The following is a 27,288-nucleotide window of genomic DNA, read 5'->3' on the forward strand; positions in this document are numbered from 1 at the left end:
CGGTGGGAAACCGGCTTTGATGGAGGAGGAGCGGTGCTGGGGGAGTGAGAGATTATCGAGCAAGGGTCAGCTGTATGTCCAGTACCTGGCGGGAACTGGGCAGCTCTTTCCAGCTCAGACCCTCTGGGGATTTAGCAGCGCCTCAGTAAAGAACAAAGGTACTTCTGATCATGGACAGAGTACAGTGCCTCCTTTCCATGCTTTCACTGTAACTCTGTAGCTCTGGTCTGGGTCTGGTTGTCAGGCAGGGGAGACTTGGATTGAAATTACCATGGAGTTTAGGGTTGCCAGCCTCCAGGTGATTGTTGGAGATCTGCCGGAATTACAACATCTCCAGGCCATAGAGATTAGTTCCCCTGGAGAAAATGGCTGCTTTGGAGGGTAGACTTTATGGCATTATACCACGTCGAAGTCCTTCTCCAAACCCCGCTTTTGCCAGGCTTCACCCTCAAAATCCCCGTAGGGTTGTCAACCCCCAGGAGGGGTCAGAAGATCTTCCAGAATTATTGCTGATTTCCAGACTGCAGAGATCAGTTCTCCTGGAGAAAATGATTGCTTTGGAGGGTGGACTCCATGGCATTATACCCCGCTGTCCCCAGGCTCCACTCTCAAAATCTCCAAGAGTTTCTCAACCTGGAGCTGGCATTACTACGAACCATGTCAATCACTCAGTGTGACTTGTGAGGATAAAATGGGAGAAGGGAGAATCATGAATGTTGCCCCCAAATTCCTTTGCAGGAAAGGCAAGGTAAGAATTCATTAGCTAGCTAGCTGGATGACTATATGGATAGCAGGGCTAGTCAGTGACAGTCAAAGCATCAAAGAGTCCTGTGGGACCTTAAAGACTATCTAACTTATTGTAGAAGAAGCTTTTGTGATCCAGATCCTACTTTGTCAAATGTATACAGTTTGTTGGTAGGTCCATGTAGAGAGAGGAAAAAGTAAGTGGTTGGCTTATGAAACACAAGTGGTACAGCCTCTGATATTTCTATGCAAAACAGAAATGTATGCAAGACAAGCACAGTGATTATTTATAATAACAGTAAAGATTGTGATAATATAGTTCGTAAATAGGTGTGTTTTAAGTCACATTGATTTGCAGCAAAAAGTAGTATGTAACAAGCAAAAAGTTGAACATAAAGCATGCTAAAACAAAGTCCAGACTCTGTTGACTATCAAAGAAATATTTTTGATGTTTCAAAAGGCAAATGTGCTACTTGATAATAGTAATCATTTTATTATTGTTAACAAATAATGATATTGCCGAGAAATCCTAGAGGTTTGCATCCCTCTGGGCATACAGCAGAGGTCATGGGAGTGTGTGAAGGGGGGAGGTAGCTGTGAATTTTCTGCATTGTGCAGGAGGTTGGACCAGATCATCTTTGGGGTACCTTCTTGCTCTTTATTTCTATATTCTAAGTAGAGATGCAGATTTGTGCTGGTGTTGCCAAGGACTTCAGCCCTCCCATGGTCAAGCTGTTATCATTTGGTATCAGCCACTGTCCAAGTGTGTAGCCTTGTGTAGGCAAGAGAGATAATACACAGGATGGTTGCTCTGGGACTGTTGCTTTTAAGTAAGAGCAAGACTTCAAGCAGCCCCCCCCCCCATTCTTTCTTAGGAAGACTTGGATGCACTGTACTTGCATAGCTGAAGGCAGGCTTACAGAACCATATTTGGGGCTTATCATAAAGGAAAGGAGCATGTGCGCTGAATCTGGGCAAGTTCAGGAAAAAGAAAGCCGCTTGATTAACAAACTGAGCCAGGGAGGGAATGATCCACGGTACAGCAAGTGACATAATGGAAAGAAGGCAAGAAGGTAGGAGACGTAAGAATGAAGGAGCAAGTATGCTGTTGGAAGGCAGAGAGGGAGAGCTTTGAACATTGAGAAGAGAGAGATGATCATGTTTATAGGAGAGAAAGAGGACTCCTGCGATTTACCAGAGAGACAGCCAGGTTTGGGAGACTTGGACCAAGTCTGCCTAACCCATTGGCTCCTGAATGTTCTTGGCAAAAGTCACTGTCCTTTGAGGCTCAGCTCCACATCTGTGAAATGAAAACTGTCCTATGTTTTTCAAGTTGTTCTGAGGACAAACTCATGAAATTTTCGTTGCCCTTTGCCGATTCAACATGCTGTGCCAAAGGTACTTAGTGGGAGACCAAATTATTAAATTGACTGGTGCTGGTGTGGGAGAATGCAAACTTGCAAGTGCTGGGGTTCCAAACCCCCCTGAGTAGTCTGCAGACAAGGGAAGTGGCACTTACGGTCTTTTACTTAGCTAAATATCTTTCAGTTTTCCAGTTCTATGTATTTGACCAGTGACAGTGTCACAGTCTGTGGCTTTCTACCTCCAGTGTGTTTGAGACGTAGAACCGTCTTAAGCTACAATAAAGCTGGTTAGTCTTAAAGGTGCTACTGGACTCTTTACTATTTTGCTACTACAGACTAACATGGCTGGATCTAGAGCAGTCTAGGTGCTGGTATGTGCATTTGGATCAGACGCTTGACACAAAGTGGCTTGAAATTACTTTGTTATGTATTGAAGCTAACAAAAAGGCTGGTATAGATGGGTTAAGGGAAAGAGCTCATGTCCTGGTTTGACATCTTTCTTTACGAACTTGTTAAGTGGCCTATGGCAAGCTTCTCTTGGTGTTTTGGTCCCCAATCTGCAACATGCTGTGCACCTACCTTGCTGGATTGTTGAAAGGAATACTGAAGCGCTTCCAATACTTGAACCATGCTATTATTGTGATTTTTCTTCCTAGAGCTCATGGCAGCGTGCTTCTCTGTGCAAATTGCCAGATTTTGTGATGGTAATACATTTGGGCTCATTTAAGTTCTTAGCAGTAAAAGTGCTGGGTAGTGGCTTTGGTGTAAACGTAATAAGTCGAAGAACAGGACCACGTACAAAAGAGTTTAATTTTCTTGCTCTCAAAACTCAAATATAAGGCACAACGAAAAGCCAAAATCAATTTTCTTGCTTTCAGAACACAATTGTAAGGCAACGGGTTTGCCTGCTTGGAAATTAGGCCCCGTTTCGCACAATGTGCTTTGTCATAAGCCACATGTAAATCAATTATAGTCTGCTATTGCTACTTTTCTCTTTTACATAGAAGCCACATGTAAATCAATTATAGTCTGCTACTGCTACTTTTCTCTTAGAAGCTTCTGTTCCTGAATGATTTTACTTCATGGCTTCTATGTAAAAGAGAAAAGTAGCAATAGCAGACTATAATTGATTTACATGTGGCTTATGACAAAGCACATTGTGCGAAACGGGGCCTAATTTCCAAGCCGACAAACCCGTTGCCTTACAATTGTGTTCTGAAAGCAAGAAAATTGATTTTGGCTTTTCGTTGTGCCTTATATTTGAGTTTTGAGAGCAAGAAAATTAAACTCTTTTGTACGTGGTCCTGTTCTTCGGCTTCATTTCAATTTGTTTGGGACCACCCCCTCTTGGATTTACTCCACGTAAACGTAATACGTGACAGACATTCTTTTATATAGAGCAAGACAGAAAAGAATGCAGCATCAGTGTCATTCTTTCCTGACCTTTAAAGCCTTGGCTTTGTACTGAGCCTTGAAAGTCAGCACATTCCAAGGGGAAAGAGCAGATTCTATAGCAAAGAGGCAGCATCAGCAAGTCACTGTTTATGTCTAGGATGTTCCAGCTGAGGAATCCACATATCTGGGTTTGCACTAGGCAATGAAGAAGAATGTATTCTCCTCCAAGGCAAGTCGACTGAGGGTTTCACGTCATACTTGGGACTGTTTTTGACGATGCTTCTGGAAGGGCAGTGACTCAGTGGCAGAGCCCCTGCCCTAATTTCATCCCTTGCATCTCCAGCAAAAGGATCTCAGCAGGTGTTGAGGGAGACCTTTGTATTTAATTACTTCACTTATATTCTCTTTTATTTATTTATTGGGTTTTTTTAATCCGCTCTCCTCGTAAACAGGCTCAGAGCGGATTACAACGTAAATAAAAAAAATTACAATAAAACAGCATTCTTCCCTATTGTTAGTTAACTGTCTCAGTTATTGACTCACACCGCCAGCAGGCAGGGGTAGTTTCCTGGCTGCCAGAGCAGGAAGAATCACATTTCCAAGATTCAGGCACAGGTTAGACAACATTCATGGCTTCGAGTCCAAAGGGATATTCCAGAATCAGGTTCTCAATTACAGGCCAAGGTCAGAGATGAAATCAGTTCCAAACACAAGCAGCAAGGTCAGTAATAAGCCAACATGTTGCTTCCACACAGTCACTTCCTTCTCTGCTGCTTTTAAGCTCATGCTGCTCAGCCACCGTTGCTGCATCATGCACCTGCCAGCTGTCTCAGCCCTGCTCCTGCAAGGACTCATCATCATCACTGCTGATGCTAGGCCAGTGCGCCTTCTGGCTTGAACATCTCTCCTTGCGCTCCTCTGATGGCATTCCTGTGGCTCTGGTGACAAAGGAAGAGAACTGGCCGGTGCCTAGCCCAGGGCTGGGAAGCTGAGGGTCGGGATGTGCTGGAAACTGCCTGTGGGTCTATGTCTGATCCCTCAGCAACTGCCTCCTCCTGCAGTGCCTCTGCCACTGGCCATGGATCTGGGTCCAGTTCACCAGCTGCCTCTTCCTCAGAAGAGTCCTCTGCATCTCTATGCTCTGCTGGCCTTGGCTGGTCCATAACACCAACCCTGTGAGGTACATTAGGCTGAGAGGGTATGACTAGCCCAAGGTAACCCAGCAAGCTTCTATTAGCAAAGTGGGAGTTTGAACCTGAGTCTCCCAGATCTTACTTTGGTACTACAACGACTACACCACGCTGGCTCCTGCCCTCTGCCTGGGACCCTAAAGAGTCGCTTCCAAATCAGAGTAACAATACTCAGCTGGATGGGCCAGTGGCATGAGATATCTTCATATGGGAATATATGCTCACACTGAAGACTTGCAAACATAGTTTGTATTGTGTAGATGACAGAATCATTTTTCTTCCTAGGAGCCAGTAACAAACTTGTAGGTTCAAGTCCACAATAGAGATGGACTGAAGAAGCCAAAAATCTTAGCTGCAATATTCAGTGCTTTGATGCCTAAAACTTTTCTCAGATCCTGTTTGCACCAAGTGATCTGTTTGAACACTGTTGCTGAGGGCTGCACTAGTAGATTAGGTGCTTTTAACTAACTGGTTGAACAGTTTTGTGAAGGATACATCTATCAATACCTGTCATGATAGCTGAACAGAGGTGCAGAGGCAATATATTATTGCAGGAAAGTTGCAGCAGAGGGCTGTTGTCCTCATTCTTTGCTTGTAAATTTCTCAGAGACATTTCTTTTGGAAACAGAGTGCCAGACTAGATGGGCCTTTGATTTCTGATCTCACAGGGCAGGCCTCGTGGTACTCTGTTTGGGACCAGAGGTTGGCCTCCAGTTGCCAATTTCTGCTACATTACATTTATGTAAGAAACTAAGGCCCCCGTCATCAGACTTGTGGTTATTTTTTAAATTGTGCTTTACTAAAGCGGTGTAATGTGTCTCAGCTCTCCCAGAAGGCATAGCCCAGGCTACCCAGATCAGAAAGAGAGGCTGTTTGCAAACTCAGGTGGGAATGTCTGAGCTCCCAAAATCTCTCTCTGCCATCAGCATTGCAAAGTAAGCAGGCTGTGTTTGGGAGCACCTGGTGCCTTTCTTGTTGCTTTCCTGGGAGCATGCGGCTGTGTCCCTGGCCTCTGATCCCAGCCTCTACAGAATTTAGACTTCAAAGTCAAGGGACCCTGTTCTGCACCAAGTTATATTCTAGGTACAGCCAGTTCAAATTCTGTTAACTTTCTTTTGCAATTGATACCTGTGAATTCCCTCATCTTTTTTTTTTAATTGGAGAAATAGCTGGCTTTTAACAAAATAGCAGAGTTGGACATTTTTCTCAGCTGCTGTTTGTGACCCCCTCCCTATTTGCTTTCTTTAGATGGCAGCACGGAAGATCCTTGTTCTTTTTGGTAGCCAGACTGGAACTGCCCAAGATACAGCTGAGAGGATTGGCCGGGAAGCCAAGCGGCGCCATTTCCAGTGCAGAGTCGAGGCCTTGGACAGCTACAATGTGGTGAGGGCTGCATCGTTGGTCAGGAAGTCCTCTGCTTGAATCTCACCTCTACTGTAGACTCATTCAGTGTCTTTAAGCAGGCCACTCAGTCCTGGCCAAGGTCTGCCAGTCTGCAAAATGAGAGTAATAGTACAGCTCATAAGGGTCTACATTAGCTGTGCTGCTCCCTGGAGAAAGAGGGTGCCTGGAAGGCAATCCGTGGTTCCTCTCTTCACTTGTTACTGAATTTAACCTGCCTTGCCTTTTAGGGTTATCTCCACAACACTTAAGGACAACCCCCTCCCCAATGTATCCTACGTTGCTTCGAAGCAGGCATCATATTGCATTCTCCACTTTAATTGGTCCATTTCTAACATTATTTCTTCATCCAGTACTTAAGAATTGTGCAAACTTGTTAAGAATCTTAAAGGTACCAAAACGTAGGGGATCTTTTACATTAGCATGTTGTAATGTTTTGCCATCAGCAACACTCAAAGATTGCTGCAAGCGAATCCCTTCAAATGCACGACTGTGTCCTTGTGGTACAGGGGTAATTCAGACGGTAGCTCGTGTGTTGCTGTTCTGTAGTTACTGTAAAGGAGTGCTCCACTCCTGGACAAGGTACCAGGACTTTCAGCCGAAGAACTAGTTCATCTTTTTCTTGCTGAGAAAAATTAACGTATTACTGCAGAAGTGGCTAATATTTTTAATGCAGCCATTGAGACTAAATCTTGAATGCTATTATGTGTACAAGTGCTATAATTTGTTTTAATGACTGTATTACTGAAAGATCTGTTGAGCATATAATGACCTGCTTTGTCTGTTTTTTTTTTTTCTGAAGGCAAACCTGATCCATGAGCCACTAGTGGTGTTTGTCTGTGCAACCACAGGCCAAGGGGACCCTCCTGATAATATGAAGGTATCATGTTTAGCACCTTGATGCTGGAGTTGATCACAAGGCAATCTGACATGGGGGTATGAATGGCCTATTGGGTCAGATCCTAGACCCACTGAGTTTTCCTGGGGCCTGTGTGCTTTGCAATATTGTATCCTGTTTCTAAGTTTAATGTTTCTTTATACAAAATTGGACCATTAATTGGTCCAGGCAGGAAGAATCTCGTCTTATAATCACAACTGGAAAGGCTGAAAAAAGAAATCCTGCCTGGTACACAGCTAATAAACTGACTTAGCTTCCTAATCAAAGACAAGAGTGGTTGTTGTGGGTTTTCCGGGCTGTATTGCCGTGGTCTTGGCATTGTAGTTCCTGACGTTTCGCCAGCAGCTGTGGCTGGCATCTTCAGAGGCGTAGCACCAAAAGACAGAGATCTCTCAGTGTCAGAGATCTCTCAGTGACACTGAGAGATCTCTGTCTTTTGGTGCTACGCCTCTGAAGATGCCAGCCACAGCTGCTGGCGAAACGTCAGGAACTACAATGCCAAGACCACGGCAATACAGCCCGGAAAACCCACAACAACCATCGTTCTCCGGCCATGAAAGCCTTCGACAATACAAAGACAAGAGTCTTTGTCAGAGTCAAAGGCAACTGACTCTTGAAAGCTCATACTTTGGAAACCCAGCTGGTCATTAAGGAAATCTAGTTGGACCTGGATCTTGCTGTTCAACCAGATACCAACACAGCTGTCCACTTGGAACCAGCTAGAGACAGGATGCTGTGCTGTAAAGGATTCAGGCCCCAGTAGATTGATTTTGTCATATCTTTCCCAGCCCTGCAAGATGAAATTTTTGCAAACTGAAGATGCTAGGGACCTTTCATTAGCTGATCATGTGCATACTGAGCTGTAGATCCTCCCTTTCTGATTGTGCTAGGCCCTCCCATCTAATGATGCTGGCCCCAATTGTCCAGGAGCAAATGGGGTACATCCCCAAGGAATGCAGTCCACAGCAGCTTTCCTGCAATTAGTCCCATCAAAATCCCCCACATTTTTCAAATTTCAGAATTTCTGGAGGTTCCTCTTCCGAAAAAGCTTACCTGCCACTTCCCTGTGCCAGATGGACTATGCTGTTCTGGGCCTCGGAGATTCCTCATATCCCAAGTAAGTTCCTTTTTCTGTGAGAGTATTACAAGCAGAATGGTTGGGGAAGGTTTTGAGCTGCTTTGGTTGTTGCTAAGAGAAGAAGCAGTTCTTTGGGGCTGATGGGAAGAAGGTTATTCCCCCAGATTCCTCTAACTGCATTGCTGTGCCCTCTGTCCAGGTTCAATTTTATTGCCAAAAAACTACACAAGAGACTTCTTCAGCTCGGGGGCAACTCTATCATGCCTGTGGCATTGGGAGACGACCAGCATGACTTGGGGTAAGAAGTGACAATGACAATGACAATGACAGTTGGCTTCTCCAGCAAACTCTGGGCTTGACTTTGTTTGGACATCAGTGAACACCTGGGCTGTATATATTGATACAGATCATCAAGTTGGTAGTATTTATTGCTGTATGAATTTTTCTATTGTATTGGTATTTATTGCACTTAGCACTTTGCACTGATAATACAGTTTGAATTTATATATCTAAGTCTCCGCCCAGTTGTTGTTTACAGTTCATTAGGGAAGGTAGCTGCTGTGGGGACTATGGAGGTAAAAATGCTTTGCACGGTCTCAGAGGCAAGTTCCGGCTTTATAGCCTGCAAGCATGGAGAAAAACAATCCGAGTGGGTGTGGGAGATCCCTGTCATCTGGGTTCATACACTCTGCCATTTGAATTAGTGATTAGAATCAAACACTGAGCATGCTCAGGTTCCAGAGTAGCTCCTCTCCCATCTTCTGCTTGCTTTCTGCAGCTCAGATGCAGTAATCGATCCATGGCTTTTGGACTTGTGGGGGAAGATCTTAGCTTTGTATCCTCTTCCTTCTGGCCTCAGCATCATTGGTCCAGATATCATGTAAGTACAGAGGAAAACCCCCATGTTGAGAGTTTTGCCTTTTGTTGTTTCTAACTTTGCTTTTAAAGAAGGAAGGGGGGGGGCTGTGACTCAGTGGTGGGGCCATGGCTCACTTGCATGGCATGCTGAAGGTCCCAGGTACAATCCCTGGCATCTCAAGTTAAAAGGACTGGATTGTAGATGATGTGAAAAACCTCTCCCCGAGATCTAGGAGAGCCACTGCCAGAGTTGACAGTGCTGGCCCAAGACTTAGTGTAAGGCAGCTTCATGTGTTCAGTTTTTAGCCGTTATAGCTAAAAGGGTATGGGCAATATTTGATGATCTCAGAAGCCAGAAGAAGAAAATATATGAGTCTTCCCAAGGTTAGGGGGCAGCTGCAGAGCTTCTTTTCCTTTTGCATGGCTAGCAGAATACATTGTGCAAATATATTATCCAGGCACAGGATTTGGTTTACTGGTGCAGATTTTTTTTTAAAAAAATAGTACAGCCCGGTAATGGACTATAATCAGAGTCTGCATGGGATTTTTTAGACTTTTGTTGTTACTCACAGGGTCTGCCTCTTGTAGAACTGTAGGGAAAGGGACTGGCTTTCTGTGATTGATTGGAACACAGAGCATGGTACTCCAAAATGTAAAGAGAGCTACGTACTTCCCTCCGTGTTGTTTTCTTTCTTCCAGTTTGCCACCCAAATTCACCTTTCAGTTTTTGGAAGAGGATTCTGGCCTCCTTCAGCAGGAGGAAGTCACTCGAGAAGCCCCTTCGGAGGTGCATCCCTTTGCTGCCCGGATGGTATCCAACCGGAGGGTGACAGCAGAATCTCATTTCCAGGATGTCCGCCTCATTCAGTTCGATGTCACGGGCTCTGGAATGGAGTGAGCTTCCTTTTGCTTCTACCATTGAGGCTTCTCTAGGGTTTCAGAGAAGCAGGCATGGGAAAAGTGCCTGGACCTAACTCTGGCTGGCAATCTCTTCCTCCCAGTTAGAGCTGCTATTCCTGAGGCCAAGAGAGAGCAGCCAGGAGCTCTTCCATCATGCCTGAACCTAGTCCTCCACTAAGAACTGCTTCCTAGAACACCTTTACATTATAATTCTATCTGTATTTTAAAATTACTATAGGCCAATTTAAGAGCCAGTTTGGGCCAAAAAGCAGAATGAAAATACAGTCAATAAAATCTCATGCCCAGAAGAGTGTGTATTTGATGCACTGTGTCAGGGCACAGTGTATTAGAACAAGGGGATTTCTGTATCTTTGTGTGAGGACTGCCCCCCCCACCCCAGTCCCAATTCAGCAGTTTATAGACATGCCCTGCCATGCTGGTCTGGCATTCTGGTCTCCCAGTAGGGGTCAGCTGAGCTACTTCTGGGAACTTATATGCAGGCCATGATGGCGGTAGCCTTCTTCTGTTCCCAGCATATAACTATTGGAGGTACACTGCCTCTAATTATGGAGGCTCCATTTGGTTTGTCAAAATCACAGTTAATATCCATTAATAGCCCAATCTGCATTAGGCAGGTCAAAAAGGCAAGTCCTGGAGTGTCTGTTGGAGGGCACATGATACAGCAAGCCCAGTGATGCTTTGTATATCTGGTGTCCGGCTAATGGCTTGATGGGGAGACACCCTGAGAATCCTAGGGAGGCTACCTTGAGTTCTACAATAGGAGAAAGATAGAATATAAACGTTGTTGGTTGATGTTACTGTTTTGCATTATTACAAATAGTAATGCAAAAAGAACAAAATTAAATCCCTGCTAGATCTGAACCAATCTGCCTACTTCAGAATCCTGTTTGCCTAAGTGACCAACCAGATGCCCCCTGAATGCCCATAGCAGGGGCACAGAGGCCCAAGTTTCCCCCACCACTGCCCCCAGCAGCTGGCATCCAGAGGTATGCTGCCTCTGAAGATGGAGGTTCCTTGTAGCCAGTGTAGTATAGTGGCTAGAGTGATGGAATAGGATCTGGGTGACCCACCTGCTCACTGAGTGATCCTAGGCCAGTCACACACACTCAGCCTAACCTACTTCACAGGGCTTGTTATGAGGATACAAGGGAGGAGAATAATGTCAGCTGCTTTGGGTCTCCATTGAGGAGGAAGGTAGGGTGTAAATGACGTAAAATAAAACAAAAATTTAGCCACAGCGGCTTGCAGGCGTTGCACCTTTTCACTAGTATCCATCATTAAATCCTGGAGCATTGAGTTCCACAAGTGAATTATGCATTGTGTGAAGAAGTCTTTTTTATGCATCCTGAATCCACTGCCTGTGATTGTTATTTGTTAGCTTGCCCTGTGTGTTTTACAACTGCAGGGAGGGAGGGGGTGAGTGGAGGACTTCCTGGCCTTCAGCAGCTCAGCACTTAGCTGTAGTAGCTCTAAGCAGTTCCACGTTGACAGACATGCTAGCAAGGAGACAGGCTAGGCCCTGATCTAGTAATATTAATAAGAACAAGCCGTCCAAGAGTAGAGGGTCTCTGTTCTCTCTAGTGGAATTTTTATTGCCTGTATTTTATTATTTTATTTACTCTATTTATTTCCATTTTTATTCTGTCCTCCCCGCACAGGCAGGCTCAGGGCAGATTACATTCAATAAAACATTTCCATAAAACGTTTCTATAAAAATTACATTTAAACAGTTTAAAACAGCAATAAACTGACAATGTAATATAAATATTTAAAAGATCCAAGATAGCAGCGGGAAGGTAGTCAATCTACCACCCAACCATCTCCTAAAAAGCCCGGTGGTGGATGCCTCTAACAGGGAGGGGCCCAAGCTCCTCTATTCGGCCGGTGGAGGCCCAGCTCAGCCTCAACCATATGCCTGGTGGAACATCTCTGTCTTACAGGCCCAGTGGAAGGATAGTAAATCTGTTTCTGCTTCTCTCTCAATAATAATAATAATAATAACAACAACAACAACAACAACTATGCTTATATGCTACTAGACAGATTAGTGCCCCACTCAGAACAGTGAACAAAGTCAGTGTTATTGTTATCCCCACAATACAGCTGGGGAGCTGGGGCCGAGAGGAGTGGCTTACCCAAGGCCACCTGCTGAGCTCATGGCAGGAGTGGGAGCTGAGCCAGCAGAATGCTGATTTACAACCCAACCACATAACCACTATGTTGAAGAGCCTTCAAAATCTTTTGTATCCCTTCTTGTCATTTTTATCCCCACCCTTCATCCTAAGAGTTCATGGTTCTTTCCTGCTCTGTTTTATTTATCTTCACAAAATCCCTGTGAGGTAGTCTAGACCGATAGTGGCTGGCTTAAGGACACCCAGTGGGTCTTCTGGTAGGGTGGGGATATTAACATGTTCTAGCACCTTCCCAGTTAGTGGAAGCGGGACCCCTTGAGAGAGGAGCCACACTAAGGTGCTGCCTGTTCCCTGCAGGTATCTCGCTGGCGATGTGGTGATGATCCAGCCACGCAATGCTCCTGAGGATGTGCAGCTCTTCTGCGATCTTCTGCGTCTGGATCCTGACAAGTGTTTTGTGCTAAAACCTACAGAGTCAGGTACTGGCGACTTCCTGATGCATGCGTCAACCAAATGGCCGCTGAAAGCCATTCACAGTCCTGTCCGGCCCTTCTTCAGTGTCGGGTGGCTAGCTACTGCTCTGCAGTCATGCACACATCTTGCTTGGTGTCTGAGTAGCCTGTTCTTTTTACTGGCTGGAGTGATACCCAAGAGCTTCCCTAGAGATAGTTCCAACTGGCCAGAATGAGCAAGGCCAGTTGGCTTCATGAAGGATGCTGGAACAGAACCATCTTCCGATAGGGGGAAACGCTGGTGCCCTGGCAGAGATGCTGATGTGTCTTTGCCTTGTGACATTTCAGACACCCCCCTTCCTCCTCTCCTGCCTCAGCCATGCACTGTCCGTCGCCTGGTGAGCCACTACCTGGATATTTCCTGCGTCCCCCGCCGCTCCTTCTTTGAGCTCCTTTCCTATTTCTCACCCAACGAACTGGAGCAAGAGAAGCTGCGAGAGTTCAGCTCTGCACAAGGCCAGGAGGATCTCTATGCTTACTGCAACCGACCGCGCAGGACCACACTAGAGGTAGGATGGCCCCCCAAGTCTCTCTTGGTCTTGCAGCTCTCACCCTGTGTCCTGTGGTTTTGCTGCCTTTATGCGATTCTGTTTCACGTGGGGCTTTTGCATTACCAAGCCCACACTTATTTCTCTCCCCCACCCAGGTGCTCTGTGACTTTCCTCACACAACTTGTGCCATTCCGTCTGATTATATTTTGGACCTCATCCCGCGGATCAGGCCCCGTGCCTTCTCGATTGCTTCCTCGACACTGGTAAGGAAGGGACAGTGTCTGGTCTGTCTTACTGAGAAGGCACAGATATTGCATAACTCACTGAACTTTCAAAGCAACTTACAAACCATTAAAAGTACATTAAAAACTATCATCCTGAAAGCAAAACAATAAAATGCCATTGCAAAAATCCCATGACTGCAGCAGCAACAATAGAGCCCCCAACAGAGCTTTCAGTGTGTTTAAGCATCCTCCGTTTTCAGCATGTAAACACTGGGGAGGAACACTGGAGAAGAAACTTACTCACCTGTCCCCCAAATCAAGCTAGAGGTGGAGACAGATGAACAGCCCAGGGAAGAGAATTCCACAGTGCTGGCGTAGCTGATGCAAAGGCCCTGCTCCCAGCAGCTGCCAGTTCTGCAAACAAATTGGGGGTGGGGTGAGTGGGTACCTTGTTGCCATCTCAAAGTGAGACTAGAGGCCATATTGTACACTTAATCTCTCTCTCTCTTTCCCTCCCTCTCCCCCTTGTCCATCTTGTTAGGCATCTTTAACCTTGTTTAGAGAGAAATTGTCTGTTGTTTAACATCTCTGGACTGCTAAGCTTGAAATACTGGTGATACCGCTCTAGGGTTGTTTTTCTCTGTTAGCTTCAAGGTATAGAAAACATACTTCATGAACAGGGATAGAACCCATCTTGTGCTCACTGAAGAAATACACCACCCTGTTCATCCAGTTTGTGTCCGAACAACCAGACTTGTTAGGTAATGCAGACTGAGCATCCTTGCAGGACTCTAGTATGCTGAATAACAAGCTCAGGTCTTGCAAGGATTGTGGTTCTGAGCTACTTAATAATTTAAACTTTGCTCAGACTATCTGACTAGCTTGCAAAGGAGGTGAGTTGAAGACCCTTTTTTCTTTTTTATCATACTCTTTATTAATTTTCAATAAGGGTGCATACACATAAACATACAAATAACATCAAGGGATATCAAACATAACATCATGGGATATCAAAGGAGATAGTATACAACAAAATATTTATTTTCCATCTCTACGATTCATTCCTCTTTATACCTTCTTTTCCTTATTCTAGACCTAGTTTTTCTGTAAGACTACTTAATTCTAATAAATATTCTCTCCTCTCCTTATATCATGTACTTAATTTCTTGTTCCATATTTTGATTTGACCCATCTATAGAAGGGTGTCCATCTTTTCTGCGAGTCATGTCTACTTTGTTCTGTTATCAGTTTTGTTAACACGTCCATTTCTGCTGTTTCTAAGATTTTTTCTATCCTCCTTTGGTTGGTACCTCTATCTTCTTCCAGTATCTCGCATATGTTATTCTTGCTGCTGTAATTATATGAAGTTCAGTAAAAACAGTTCAGGTTTGAAAGGTATGGTCATGCATAGTACTTCTTGGAGTTGAAGACCCTTTCAAATAGCACAATATGCATGTTTCATTCCTTCCCACTTTTTCTGCCTGCTATGCGGAGAGATTAGGAGCGGTGCATTTTTGCAGCCCAGCACCTATTGTTTTACCAATTGCATTATATAAATTTATTTGTGCATATATAAATACAATTGGGTGGAACAGAGACTGTGTTTTAACTTCAGGGCACAGTAATTTCCTTGTTTCACCGAAAGATGGCACCCAAGAGGCAAGTTGTTAGCAGTGGTGTGGGTCCCAAAGTAAATTCCAAAAAATAAGCAAATGATCTCCATAATATGTTTTATTAGGACTACCCAAATGACGCTTACAACTGTGCAAGCTTTTGAATTCACTAAACACCCTAATCAGGCTGGACATTGTTTAACACATGTTTTTTAAAGCAAGATGGCAAATGGCTTCCAGTAGCTGTCTTTTAAAACAATTTTATAACATACAGCCAGATGAAGAGTTTTAGTGAACTCAGAAGTCCTCAAGGTGGTATATGTTATTTGGTTGGTCCTAAGAAAAGTTATTATGGAAATAATTTTATGCATTTTTTTTGGACTCCTGCTTCTCAATATTGCCTTAAGGTGTGTTTCCATCTCAGTCCTGCAGATGGTACTACTTCAGTGTTACCCCTTCTCATAGTAGTAATCTGACTCTGTAGAGCTGGGGGGGGGCGCGGGGGAGGGATATGACATGCAGCAGCCCCTACTCCTGGTACCAAATTGCAAAGTTGCATTTGGGTGGCAGGGCCATGACAGAAATTAAGGATCATTCTGTCTGTGTCCATCAGGGAAGCCCAGATGGGTCAGATGAAAGATCCTTCTAGTCCAGCATTCTTTTACCAAGGGTGGCCAACCAGACATCTCCAGGAAGCCCACAGCTGCATCCTGAAGGCAACAACCTGTTGTTGCTGCTCCCCCACCCCTCAAGACTGACACTCAGAAGTACCCTTACTCTGAACATGGATTCTGGAGAGGAAGCCGAGTTAGTTTGCTGCAAGCAAAAACATCGTGTGATGCCGTAACGACTAATGAATTTTTTGTAGCATAAGCTTTCATGCCTCAGAGCCCCCTTTAACAGATGCATCAGGACTCTGTTGTTTTATCTGAATATGGAGTTTCCATTAATAGCCGTTGAGAGACCTTCCCTCCTTCCCCAATTTGTCTGGTCTCTATTCAGAGAGGCTTGAATGAGTGATCCTTGCTGTGTCTTGTAGCAGTGAGTTCCATAAGTTAATCATGCATTGGGTAGAGAAGTACTTTCTTTCCCCCAAATGTTCTTCCTATCACCTTTATTGGGTGCCCCCATTTTCTGTGAAATAAAAGTCCTATCAATTTTCTCCTTCCCATTCATACATTTATAAATATCTATCATATCTCCCCTTGGTCATATTTTTAAACTAAAAAAATGGCCGAAGTGCTTTTGCTTCTAGGGAAAGTGCTCCATTGCGTTGATCACTCTGGGGGCCTGTTCACGTGCATTTCAGTGGCATTTCAGTCCTTCCTATCCAGTACTTTTTGAGACTGGATCCCTTTTTTCTTTTCTCGAGAGCCAACTACTGTCCTGTTTAGGATTGCCCTCCTTCCTGTTTGTCCCTGCTTCCCTCAGCTGAGCCAGGTGGAACCTCCATCTGAGACATTCCACCATATCGACTCTTTCCCTCTATCTCGGCTCCTAGGCGCTCCCCAACAGAATCGAGATCCTCCTGGCTGTGGTCCAGTACAAAACCCGTCTTTGTAAACCTCGGCGTGGCCTCTGTTCATCATGGCTTGCCTCCCTGGACCCACAGAATGGTAAGCTGAGCACCAATGAACGGGATAGGGGTGGGGGGACAGGTCACACACAGTAGATGGGGGGAGGCTTTGCTTTTGCAGTGTAGGAGCTGCCCTCCTGCCTCCGCTGATTTCAGTTCTATCCCAGTTCTGTTGTTACTCTTAGTATAGCCTCATGAATGGATGTAAGAACCCAAGATGAGCCCAGCTGGATTAGACCAAAAGTCGAGAATGCTGCCTCCCACAACTGTCAGACAGATACCTCTATTGGGGACTGGACCTGGGAGACCTTTTGGGTCTACAATCAGGAGCTCTCCTTCAGTGCCACAGCCCTTTCCAAAAGCTGTTGGTGTCTCTCTCAAAGAGCTACAAGCATTTAGTTCAGACTACAGTGGGACACTCAACATATTATAAGAGAGCCTGGTTTTGCCTCACTTCCTGTGCACAGAACAGTAGATGGCTGCATGAAGAACCAAATGACTCCCTGGACCGCTGCCATTTGGCACACCTGCTGTTGAAGTGAGCTCTTCGCTTCCTTTCTAGGGGCTGTGAGGGTGCCTCTCTGGGTGAAGAAAGGAAGCATGACGTTCCCAGCTGATCTGGGTTCACCTACCATCATGATTGGGCCTGGCACAGGAGTGGCACCTTTCCGAGCGGCGATACAGGAGCGGGTTGCCCAGGGCAAAAAAGGTGGATGCTCTTAATTGGGGACAGATGTTTGTAAAGTTCTGGTGAGGGAGAGTTGTGATGTAGGTGCTTCATTGGCGTTAACTGGATGGCATTGGGGTCCGTTGTGGGATCTTTTTTACCTTCCTCTTCAACTGTCAATAGGTGTCACTATTGAGTCTGCTTTAAGAAACACGCTTTGAAGGAATGGTGATAGATTGCAAGCAGGGGGCATGGTTTGATATTTTCCTGTGGCATTATGCTTGTAGGTCTGCTCAGATACAGGAGATTTGTTCTCATCTCAGACAGCAAGGCACAGCAATCAATTGTTGTTAGGACTGTTGATAAAGTTGAGAATTGTTAATTTTAATCTCTTCATTAACTGATCATGAATCAGAATAAAACAAATTTCAGTATTTATCAAAATCTTAGTATAGCATATCACAGAATAGTTACCGTGACATGACCCATTTCTGATGCCCCTGCGCTCCATTGCTTTACAGGGAATTGCCTGTTTTTTGGCTGCCGACAAAGAGACAAAGATTTCTATTGCCAGGCAGAGTGGGACGAACTTGTGAAAAGGGGTCTCCTGACACTCTTCGCAGCCTTTTCCCGGGATCAGGTGAGTTCAGAGCATGAGATTTTGTTGGGTCAGACATAAATGCAGGCATAGGGTGTGTATGTGTTCTTCAATCCCCAGTGGCCCTTGGTTGCTTGAAGCTTGTGCCAGAAGATGCCTGGATTGGCCAATGGAGAGGCTTTCTATGGCCTGTCTATTGCAGGAGTTTATGCTATGAGTCCCTCTTCTGTGCCCATCTGAAGAGAGTACTGAGACCTGGGCACACACTGGCAGACTTGGGTAGCTCACTAGGCCTCAGATTTTGAGGGTTCCACTTTGAAAATTCTTGGGGTTTTGTCTATGAGTGGCTGGGGGCATGTGGCAGGATACATCCTGCAGTGTTGACCACACATGTACCAGCAACAAGCCCTTTAACAAATGGGCAGCTGTAATCAGCACTGTGGAGAGGGGTGAGGTACAGCTTAAAGGGTATTGATCCTCTTGCTGTGTATTTATTCTGCTTTTTTCAGTCACGGGCTGAACAAGATGCTACTCAGGGCACCGAAACCCTGCCCTCTAGTGACTGAAATAAATCCTGTTCAGCCTCTCTGTGGCTCAGGAGATTGCCCTTGGGTGCCCGTGTTCATTCAACCTGTCTTTGCAGCCCTGAGGACTAAAAGCTCTTGCTTTACTTTTTGAAATGAAGCTGAGACTCTTGGGATGCTGAACTTCTCTGCCTAAGACCAGGTTCTGGGCTTACATGGATCATGCTGACATACAGACACTGCCCACTGATGGAATTCCCCTGTGTAAGGGCATATCATGTGGTTGTTAAACTGGTTTCTAGTGCTCTTACAGTGGAGCAGGGTGGAGGGAAAAGCAAAAGTAGCCCATCACAGGAGGCTACAGAAGAATCTCTGAGCTGCTCAATCCTGATCTGAACGTCTGTATAGCATTCTAGCCCTATAGGTATGAAGAGGTTTCCTTGGAAAGCGCAGTTGCTATCCTTGCAGTTCCCTCCTTTGGCCAAAACCTGGCAGGGGTGAAAGCAGCCTGAATCTCTCAGCTCACCTGTTCGAGACCTATTGTGTACTTGAGACTCAGCTGACAGCCAGGTTTTTGTAAGTGGGGACCGAAGTAGATCTCAGCCTTTTCACACACACACACACAGTTTGACCTTCACAGTGTGGAGACTCCTTTGTTCCTCTGGCTTGAGCAGCTGGGTCCTTTTATTTACCTGATAAAGTTCTGTCCTTCTTCCGACCTTGCAAGCATGTGTATTTTGGCTGAAATTATTGCTGCTTCCAGATCAGTGCCCTCTAGTTTCTTGCAGAGAGATTTTTTTTAGCGTGTGTATGCTGTGATTCTGTGTAAGCACAGGAATGCTGTTTCTGCATTGCGCAGGGGGTTAGACTAGATGATCTGTAAAACCCCTTCCAACTCTATGATTCTAAGTGCAGAAGGTTCTTTTCCCCACAGATCCCAGCCTCAAAAGAGCTTTTCTTTCTTGTAGTTATGGAGGTAAGGACAGGTTCCTAGTCATCTGAATGCTTGTACGCAGCACCATTTATTAGGACTTGACCCAAAGAGAGCCTAGATTTGAACTTCTATCCGAGAAGAGCTTGCCCATCTCTTGTTCAGTTCCTGATGTCTCGTATTAAAGGATGACAGCTATTTGAAAGGACTTTTCTCAGTCAGAGTAGATAAGACCAAGCTGGATGGGCCAATGGGCAACTTGCTGTAAGGCGGCTTTGTACATCAGAACAGCTAATAATTAAGGACCAAATGTTCTTGAAAAGCCCACATCACCAGCACATCACAATGCAAGCCCTTTGGAACAAACCTATACAAACACGGAAATCTAAGTAATAAGCAGCGGATCTAGTCAATTAAATACTTAATAAAAAAGCATGTGGTTAATGGACCACCGGTTCCAACGTATGAAGTACTGGCAGAAATATCAGGTGGCTGCCTTAATTCTGAGCTGTCGTTCTTCCTACTGTACTAGCTTTGTGATCTACTAGGGCTCTCCAAGCGTGAAGAAAGTTAGACTTGGCTCCCCCTCCCCCATTCTGAAGCGGCAGAGTCGCAGGGGAGGGCTGTGCCGTGTGCCGCCTTACTCGTAGCTCAACTCTGGAAAGTGGCCACCCACGTTCCTCCGAGGGGGAGAACAAGGAATGGAGCAATTAAAAGGCCTGGCCTGGTGTTCACACCCAGCTTCCGGCTGCAGCCGGCTGTTGAAGAACACACAGCACGTGCACGCACCCTCCTCGTTTACCCAGAAATGTAGTCATCAGCAACCATCTCCCTCCGTGCACCTGATTCATTGCTCTCCACCCTCTGCTTTTCTGCTTGCCTCTCACCTCCGGATCTGACTCTGCTGGCAGGCATCTTGGGTTGTTTGCCTGCATGTGCTTGTATGCACATGTGGTTCAGGACCCGTCACTCGGTAAAAATGAGGTGTGTTCTAAATATTCCCTCCACCAATCTTGGCATTTTCTTCGGTTTTTAAAAAATCCTTCAGTGCTCTTCTGGCAAGATATTCTCCACGGTAATAACTGGCACTGGGGCAGTCCATATTCTGCACCAAGGAAAGTGGAAGTCTGCACGGACATTGCCTCAAGCAGCAGCATTTTATTTTGCATTGTTTGCAACCAGGTTTTGCTAGTCATATTATTATTATTAATAGTCTGCCTTTCTCACTGAGATCCCAGGTGGATTACACAGTGCAAGAGGCAACAACACTACTAGAACCCTGACCCCAACTCTTACTCACATTCTCCTGCATGTCAATCTTAGGGTCTCCCCTTCCCTGGCTTATCTTTCCAGCAGTTACTTCTGCTACTTTTTTAATAGCAAAACTGTTGTTCTCTCTTTTTTTTTTTTTTTAGAAAATTTTTATTGGTGAGTATACTTTTCAAATTCAATACATACATTCCCTCAATATCTAATTAACCCTATCCCCCACGCTTTTCCTCCCCCCTCTCTATCGACTTCCAACAGCTTTCCAACCCTTACCCCTCTTATTACTTGATAATTCCCTTAGTCTAAGCACATTCTATTTTTTTTCCAGGTATTCTATCATATATATCAAATATCCTATCAATATAACATACTTCTATCAATTATACTATCAAATATTCTATCAGTATAATATACATCTATCAATTATACTATAAATCTTATACCCCTCAATATAGCAGACCAGTATAATATAATATAATATATAACAAAAGTCTTAATTTAAACATATTCTATTTATTTTAAACATATATTCTATCAAATATACTATTGTCATTATAATATGTATTAACACCCCTACTGTGCGCCCTGCCACCAATGTGGCACCGCACACAGCACCATACTGCACATTCATTATATAATATACAATCTGATCTACCAACATAATAGTATATATAGTATGCCCCATCAGTATATTTATTTAACTATTCCCTTATTCATATACTCTGAGAAAGGTATTACTTATCGTAACCTCCCTATCTTATTCTTTAAAAAATCAGTTCTAAATTTCACCCCTCTTCTGCTATGTTATAATCCAAGCTTAGATTAAAATAGATATAAATTCTTAATGGTAAAGTCACTTCTCTCTTCTGTTTAAAATGTCTTATTTCAAAAGTTCTCAAACTGCCACAGTTCTCCTTTCACATCCCATTTTTTTTCCAAAAATTGTTTCAGTTTCGCCCAGTCCGCCAAATACTGTCCCAGATCCAGGTCTTTAAGTTTTCTTGTCATTTTATCCATCTCTGCCATGTACAGCAATTTGTAAATCCAGTCCTCTACAGTAGGTACTTCTTGCACTTCCCATTTCTGCGCATACAGTAATCTTGCTGTAGCTGTCATATAAAATAACAATGTTCTGTTTTGCACTGGAACATTCTCCATTCCCAAGTTTAGTAGCAGCAGTTCTGGGTTCTTATTTATTTGGGTTTGTAACACCTCATTAATTACTTCTATTATATCTCCCCAGTACTGCTTCGCTACTTCACAAGTCCACCTCATATGGTATAATGATCCTTCGTGCTTTTTGCATTTCCAGCACTTATCTGACATTTTAGCGTTCCCCAGCGCAATGCAAAACTGTGATTCTCTAGTCAGTTATGCCTCCAGTATTCCATTTTGTACTCCAGCAGAATTGCAGGCCTGAATAGCTAAATGTGCACTACGGCAATCACACAAATGAGGTCTTATGGAAGGACATGACGCTTAAACCTTCTCATGGAAATGGTTTACCAAGAGCAAAGCAAACTTTGCTTTCACCACTGTTATGCCGATCAATGGGATGATCCACCTGTAGCTGGCTTGGGGTGTGTTTGCACCTTCGCATTGGGTTCGTCCTTCCCTCCATGCCTAATAGTCACAGTCTGTGAGGTATTCCATGTTTCCACCATGGAAACATGCACAAGCAAAGCATTTTGTTTTGGGGATAGGTGTCAGCATTCTGAGAATCTCGGCTGGGGGGGGGGGCGTGTTAAAGCAAGTTTCTTGTCCTGATGGTTGTGGGATATGAGGGCTTCAGCACCTTGCCAATGATTAGAGGCTGCAGCATAACTTAGGTGAAGAGGGCAGAGAATCTAGATATTTCATGTTGCTTTCAGAATTATTATGGTATTAGGTTTTTAGATGAGCAGCTAGAATTTGCAAATGGGGTAATGACGCCAACCCCTATTCTCAAAGCGGTGAGTCCTGCAGGCCACAGACTCCATTCTGTTGACTTTTTTTTTTCTTTTTCCTGAACATTGAAAAATGGGTGGGGGTGAGGGAAGTGCCTCTTGGGGAGCCAGATTTGTTCATAGGGTTTTCAGTTGCAGTTCCCAGTTATATTATACATCACCATGGCCTGAGTTGTAAGTGTCTAACAGATAGCAGAGGTTTGGATCATAGAAAGTAGTCTTCTTGGGAGGGGGCCTAGTTAGGTAGCCCCAAATGAAGGGGAACTGGTAGAGCGTTATGACTGAGAACAAGTGAGCAAGCTGTGATCCAGGAGGCCACCTGTTCAGATCTGATTGTCAGCACATAGTCATTAGATGGCTCTAGGCAATTCACGGTGTCTCAGTTTTCCCACACCCACATCTCCAACGTAGGGATAATATCACTGGCTTACCTTACAGGGGTGCTGTAAGGATGACTGAGAATTCACATGAAAGTACTCTGAAAATGCTATACGAACACGGAATGTTGTTATTAGACCATGCTTCTTCCATGACATGCAGGAGCAGAAAGTTTATGTCCAGCACCGTATCCGAGAGAACAAGGAACTCATCTGGGACCTGGTGAGCCAGGAGAATGCACACATCTACCTGGCTGGGTGAGTGCCAAAGAGCAGCAGTGAGTAAGACCTGAACTTGTCTGTGTATGGTGAGCCAGTTGCCCAGCCCATGCCAGTCTGAGACTCTCAATTAATGTTGTCTGCAATTATTTGGTTATCTAATCCTTGAAAATTACCCCCAAGCAGTTTGCTTTGGGTTTCTTTACTTAGGAAGAACCCTACAGGATCAAACAAAAGGCCCATAGGCATCCTCTTCCCCACAGATGCCTCAGAAGAGTCCACAAGCAGAAACAAAAGAGGCTGAAGCCTCTCTCTGTTGTTGCCCTCCCCTAGCAATGGGCAACCAGAGGTATACTGCCTCTGAACATGGAGGCTCTATTTAGCCATCATGGCTAACCATGATCCATAGACTTACAAGTATTTGTCTAATCCCCTTTTAAAGCTCTCTAAGCTAGTGGCGGTGAGTCTCTGAAGGCTGAGAGCAGCTTCTTGGGGTTCCCCTCAGCAAGGCTGCCCCCCTGAGTCACTGTATGGCACTGTGTCCAATTTCAAAGGACCCTCCTACACTGGGATTCATCTGTCATGTTGACACATGCTTAATGAACACTGAGTCAAGCCACAGCCAGAGAACAGCCTGCGGAGCAGGGAGAGGGAGCAAATATTTAGAGCATGAGGCCAGGAGGTGTTAGAGTTTGAAGGGAGTCTTGTCCAGGAATGCTCTAGGACATGCAGTTTAGTTCTATTATTCCTTTCCTGGGGCTGAGGGTTCCAAGGGCCCTTAATGTCTCATTAGCTGACATCCTCCATGGCATTATTCAAAGGGAAAGTATTAGGCCTAGTTCACATGGAGGAGGAAAACTTATGTTTGGGCTGTACCATGCCAGAATACAGGGGGCTGAATATTCTTCCATGTTAAAAAAAAATCCTGCACACAGAATGTGTTTATTTACTTCATTTATACCCCACCTTTCTCCCGAACGGGGACCCAGAGTAGCTCCCATAATTCTCCTCTCCTCCATTTTATCCTTACCGACAACCCTGTAAGGTAGGTTAGGCCGAGTGTTTACGACTGGCCTAGAGTCACCCATAGCAGAGTCTGGGTCTCCCAGATTCTAGTCCTGACAATGTCATGTCAGGGAGCAAGGTTCTAGCACAGACGGCTGGGCTAGTTCTCTGCATTCAAGGTATTTCTTTGTATGAGTGAGCATTCAGTCATGTGAACCACAGCCAAGCAGTACTACACAGACATGGTTTCTACTTTCGAAGAGAGAACATTAGGCCTTCACTGAAGAGAACCAGACTACACTGAAGTACATTCCAGGGCTTTCTTGAATAGGCCAGCAGAGCAAGTATTAACTTAATTCTGCTGCAAGGAAATATGGAAAAAAGAATGGAAATATGGAAATATGGAAAAAAGAAAAAGAATGGCACAGGCATTATAATAATACTTGCACTTATATGGAGCTCTTCTAGACAGAGTAGTGCCCACTCAGCCGTGAACAAAATCAGTGTTGTTACTATAACAACACTGAGAGGAGTGGCTTACCCAAGGCCACCTGCTGTGGTCACAGCAGTAGTGGGAGTTGAACCAGCAGAGTGCTGACTCACAACCCAACCACTTAACCACTAAGCTATCACAGTTCTCTGTGGCTGGAGCAGTTTTGCCATGTGCCTAAGCGATCTTGTATTCCTGAGCAGTCACCAGTGCAGAATAGACACTCTGTTCTATGCTCTTCGCATCACATGCTTGCTAAAACTCTTATTATTAATTAGTGAGAATTGATAAAAGAGATCTGTTCTCCTAATGGCACTGCTTTCCTCCAGCTCAAGGAATCTTTAGCATGTTGGTTAGCCCACCAGATACTAAGTAAGAGATCCCGGTTTTAGTAAAAGCCACAGTGTGTCTGCTTCTTTATTCCTCTACGCCTTCCTGCAAGGTGAGATTGTCCTCATTCTGCCACCTTTGAGGCCAGGCATCTATAGGGGGTGATGGCACCCAACAAACTGGTTTGTGGATTCTGATGTCACAGTAAACCACAATTTGATACAAACTGTGCTTAACTAACAAAACACAAACCCTAGTTTGAAATCTCATGTTGGTACCAACCAGCAACCCACAGTTTGTGGGATCATCTGCATTAAACATCATAATTCACTGGGGTTTGATAAAGCCATGGCTCTTAAACTATGGCTGACTGATGTCTGAATACAGCCCAGGTTCTGATATTGTCCCTAGCAGTCCTCCCTTCCTGGCCCCCATGCTCGGTCATTTGCACTGTCTTTCTCTTTCTTTGTTTTGGCTTTGCATTCTTTGGCTAGCTTGCAATTTCTGATTAAAGGCTGATGTGTTTGGCTATCCCTCTAGGTGTGCCTCCCCAGATCTCATAACAAATCGATCATGTAGTACCTCGTACTTGGAACGTGCACTCTTGTGTCATGAGCACTGTAAGTCCTCAGTAATGATAGGCGGAAGTCTTGATTCACCTCCCTCTTTGAGGTGGGGGAGACGTAGGAGCAGTTCTGTGGGCAAAACAGGTTCTGCTTCATTCTTGGAAATGCAAAGCAGGTGGGCGTACCCTTGGCCCAGCCAGCAGCCTTTCTCTTGAGCCACCTGGAGATGTCTTCAGGGATTAAAAGGTTTTGAAACAAGCTGCTTCAACCATGCCAAACAGAGGCTGGACCGTCACTATAAAAGAGCCCCAAACAATTTAGAGATAATCCAAGCTCCTGAATTTTCAGCTTCCGAGTTATCTTTTGCTTTAAAGTAAGTTTCTATCCCCTTTTAGTTACAGAGAGAGAAAGGAAAACATGAATGAAATATTCTGCCCAATTGCTCAGCAAGAGGTCAATGAATTCTTGCCTTACAGATTTCTAGAAATGAGTGGAAAGGTGCCAGGAGTGACTGACAAATAGGTTCAATTTAATAAAATAAAAATTGCAATTACTGTGTACTTGAAATTAAATACATATCTCAGGCACCCTGTACTTGGATTTTGTTGTTTCCCCTTGCCTTGAAATATCCCCACCCAACTATCACACCGCTTCCAAATTCCTGCTAAGGGCCAAACTGGGCTTACTTATTCCAGTTTCCCCCACCCCACACACACTTTTGAAGATAGGTACCACTTTTACTATCATGGTCTACTCAGGGCCACAAAATGGTTGGGGGATAATCCAGTCTCAGCTTCTTCCTTGTAACAAAGACCCTTCTCTTTCCAGGAATGCCAAGCAGATGCCAGAGGCAGTAGCAGAGGCCCTGAAGTTTGTCTTCCAGTCAGAAGGAGGCCTCTCTGCCTCAGAGGCTGAGGAGTACTTGGCAAATTTGGATCGGGCCCACCGCTTCCAGGCCGAGACCTGGTCTTGAGTTGCATCAGAGGCTCTAGTGGCCGAGAATGCTTCTTACCCAAAGCTGAACAGATGTAGCAAATGTGGGGGGGGGAGGCGTACCCAGACACTGACCAATAAATTTGGAAAAGGGAGGATGTTATTTCATTGTATCTGTGGGAACCTCCTCTAAATTACCTCCCTTCCCATGGGCTATAAGATGTCTTATTTTTTAAAAAACAGGATCATGGATTTTGGGCACTAGACAGCTGATCTTGTCATTAAGAGCACAGTAATTACCTCTTTAAGGCAGACTAGCATCCATCTTGTGTGACAGTTTGTTTCCAGTTGTGGCTGACTCTGATGGTTTCTGGATCTTCCCCAGGGTGAGGAGTGCTCTTCCAGGGTTGCGTGTCTCTTGCTCAGTCTCTTTCCCCCCGTTCCTCTCATTGTATGACATGGTAAGGAGGTTATGATATACCCTGGCAAGTTGCAGAGAAAGTCAACAGATTTTTTTTCTCCATTTCTTATGGCGCTAGAATTCAGGTGTCCCCCACTACCACCAGTAATATTGATTGGCAGCAGATTTAGGACAGACAAATAAAAGTATTTCATTATGCAATGCATAATTAACTCACTGTCATGATGCAGCATGGTGAGCGGTAGAAGGGGGAATTAAGAGAAATTTAAGATTTTTTGATTGCTAACTGGAACCTCCAGCTTCAGAGGCAGTGTATCTCTGAAAATAAGTGTATAATTGCCAAGAGAGTAAGCTGTGATCTTAGAACACTGGCTCACATCTAACCATTGTTACAAACTCAGTTGGTGACCTTAGGCTATGTGCTGTCCTCCTCTTCCAATCTGCAATAAAGGGAATCATAATACTGGCCATCCCAACCAGGCTGTTGTAAGAATTCCAAGAAGATAATGGATATGCAGCCCTATGAACACTGAAAACGCTTTATACATGCAAAGTATTATCTTGTTATTGCTGGAGCTTGATGTCCATGGAAGGCTTTTGCCTTTGTGTTTCTTC

At 44.7% G+C, this 27,288-nt stretch overlaps 1 protein-coding gene across 3 annotated transcripts; it reads left to right on the plus strand.

Annotated features, from left to right (window-relative positions):
- Positions 1-27,120, plus strand: NDOR1 (NADPH dependent diflavin oxidoreductase 1). Of its 3 annotated transcripts, XM_054998049.1 has the most exons (15): positions 3-158; positions 5,942-6,076; positions 6,897-6,974; positions 8,012-8,109; positions 8,270-8,368; positions 8,849-8,950; positions 9,628-9,822; positions 12,339-12,460; positions 12,782-13,002; positions 13,140-13,247; positions 16,323-16,437; positions 16,960-17,106; positions 17,586-17,704; positions 22,873-22,967; positions 26,148-27,120. In XM_054998049.1, exons 2-15 carry the CDS (start codon positions 5,942-5,944, stop codon positions 26,290-26,292), a joined length of 1,779 nt encoding a protein of 592 aa, XP_054854024.1. In that variant the 5' UTR covers positions 3-158; the 3' UTR covers positions 26,293-27,120. The 3 variants fall into 3 exon arrangements, with proteins under 3 accessions (XP_054854026.1, XP_054854025.1, XP_054854024.1); XM_054998051.1 differs by lacking the exon at positions 16,960-17,106 and having other exon boundaries at positions 1-158; XM_054998050.1 differs by lacking the exon at positions 13,140-13,247 and having other exon boundaries at positions 1-158.
- The last annotated feature ends 168 nt before the right edge of the window (positions 27,121-27,288 follow it).

This window comes from Eublepharis macularius, chromosome 14 (genome assembly GCF_028583425.1).
Source record: "Eublepharis macularius isolate TG4126 chromosome 14, MPM_Emac_v1.0, whole genome shotgun sequence".
Taxonomy (NCBI): Eukaryota; Metazoa; Chordata; class Lepidosauria; order Squamata; family Eublepharidae; genus Eublepharis; species Eublepharis macularius.

Coding starts and splice junctions, on each gene's coding strand:
- NDOR1 (XM_054998049.1), top strand. CDS start 5,942: ATGGCAGCACGGAAGATCCTTGTTCTTTTTGGTAGCCAGACTGGAACT. Junction 9,823..12,338: donor GTCACGGGCTCTGGAATGGA/GTGAGCTTCCTT, acceptor TGTTCCCTGCAG/GTATCTCGCTGGCGATGTGG. Junction 22,968..26,147: donor GCACACATCTACCTGGCTGG/GTGAGTGCCAAA, acceptor TTCTCTTTCCAG/GAATGCCAAGCAGATGCCAG.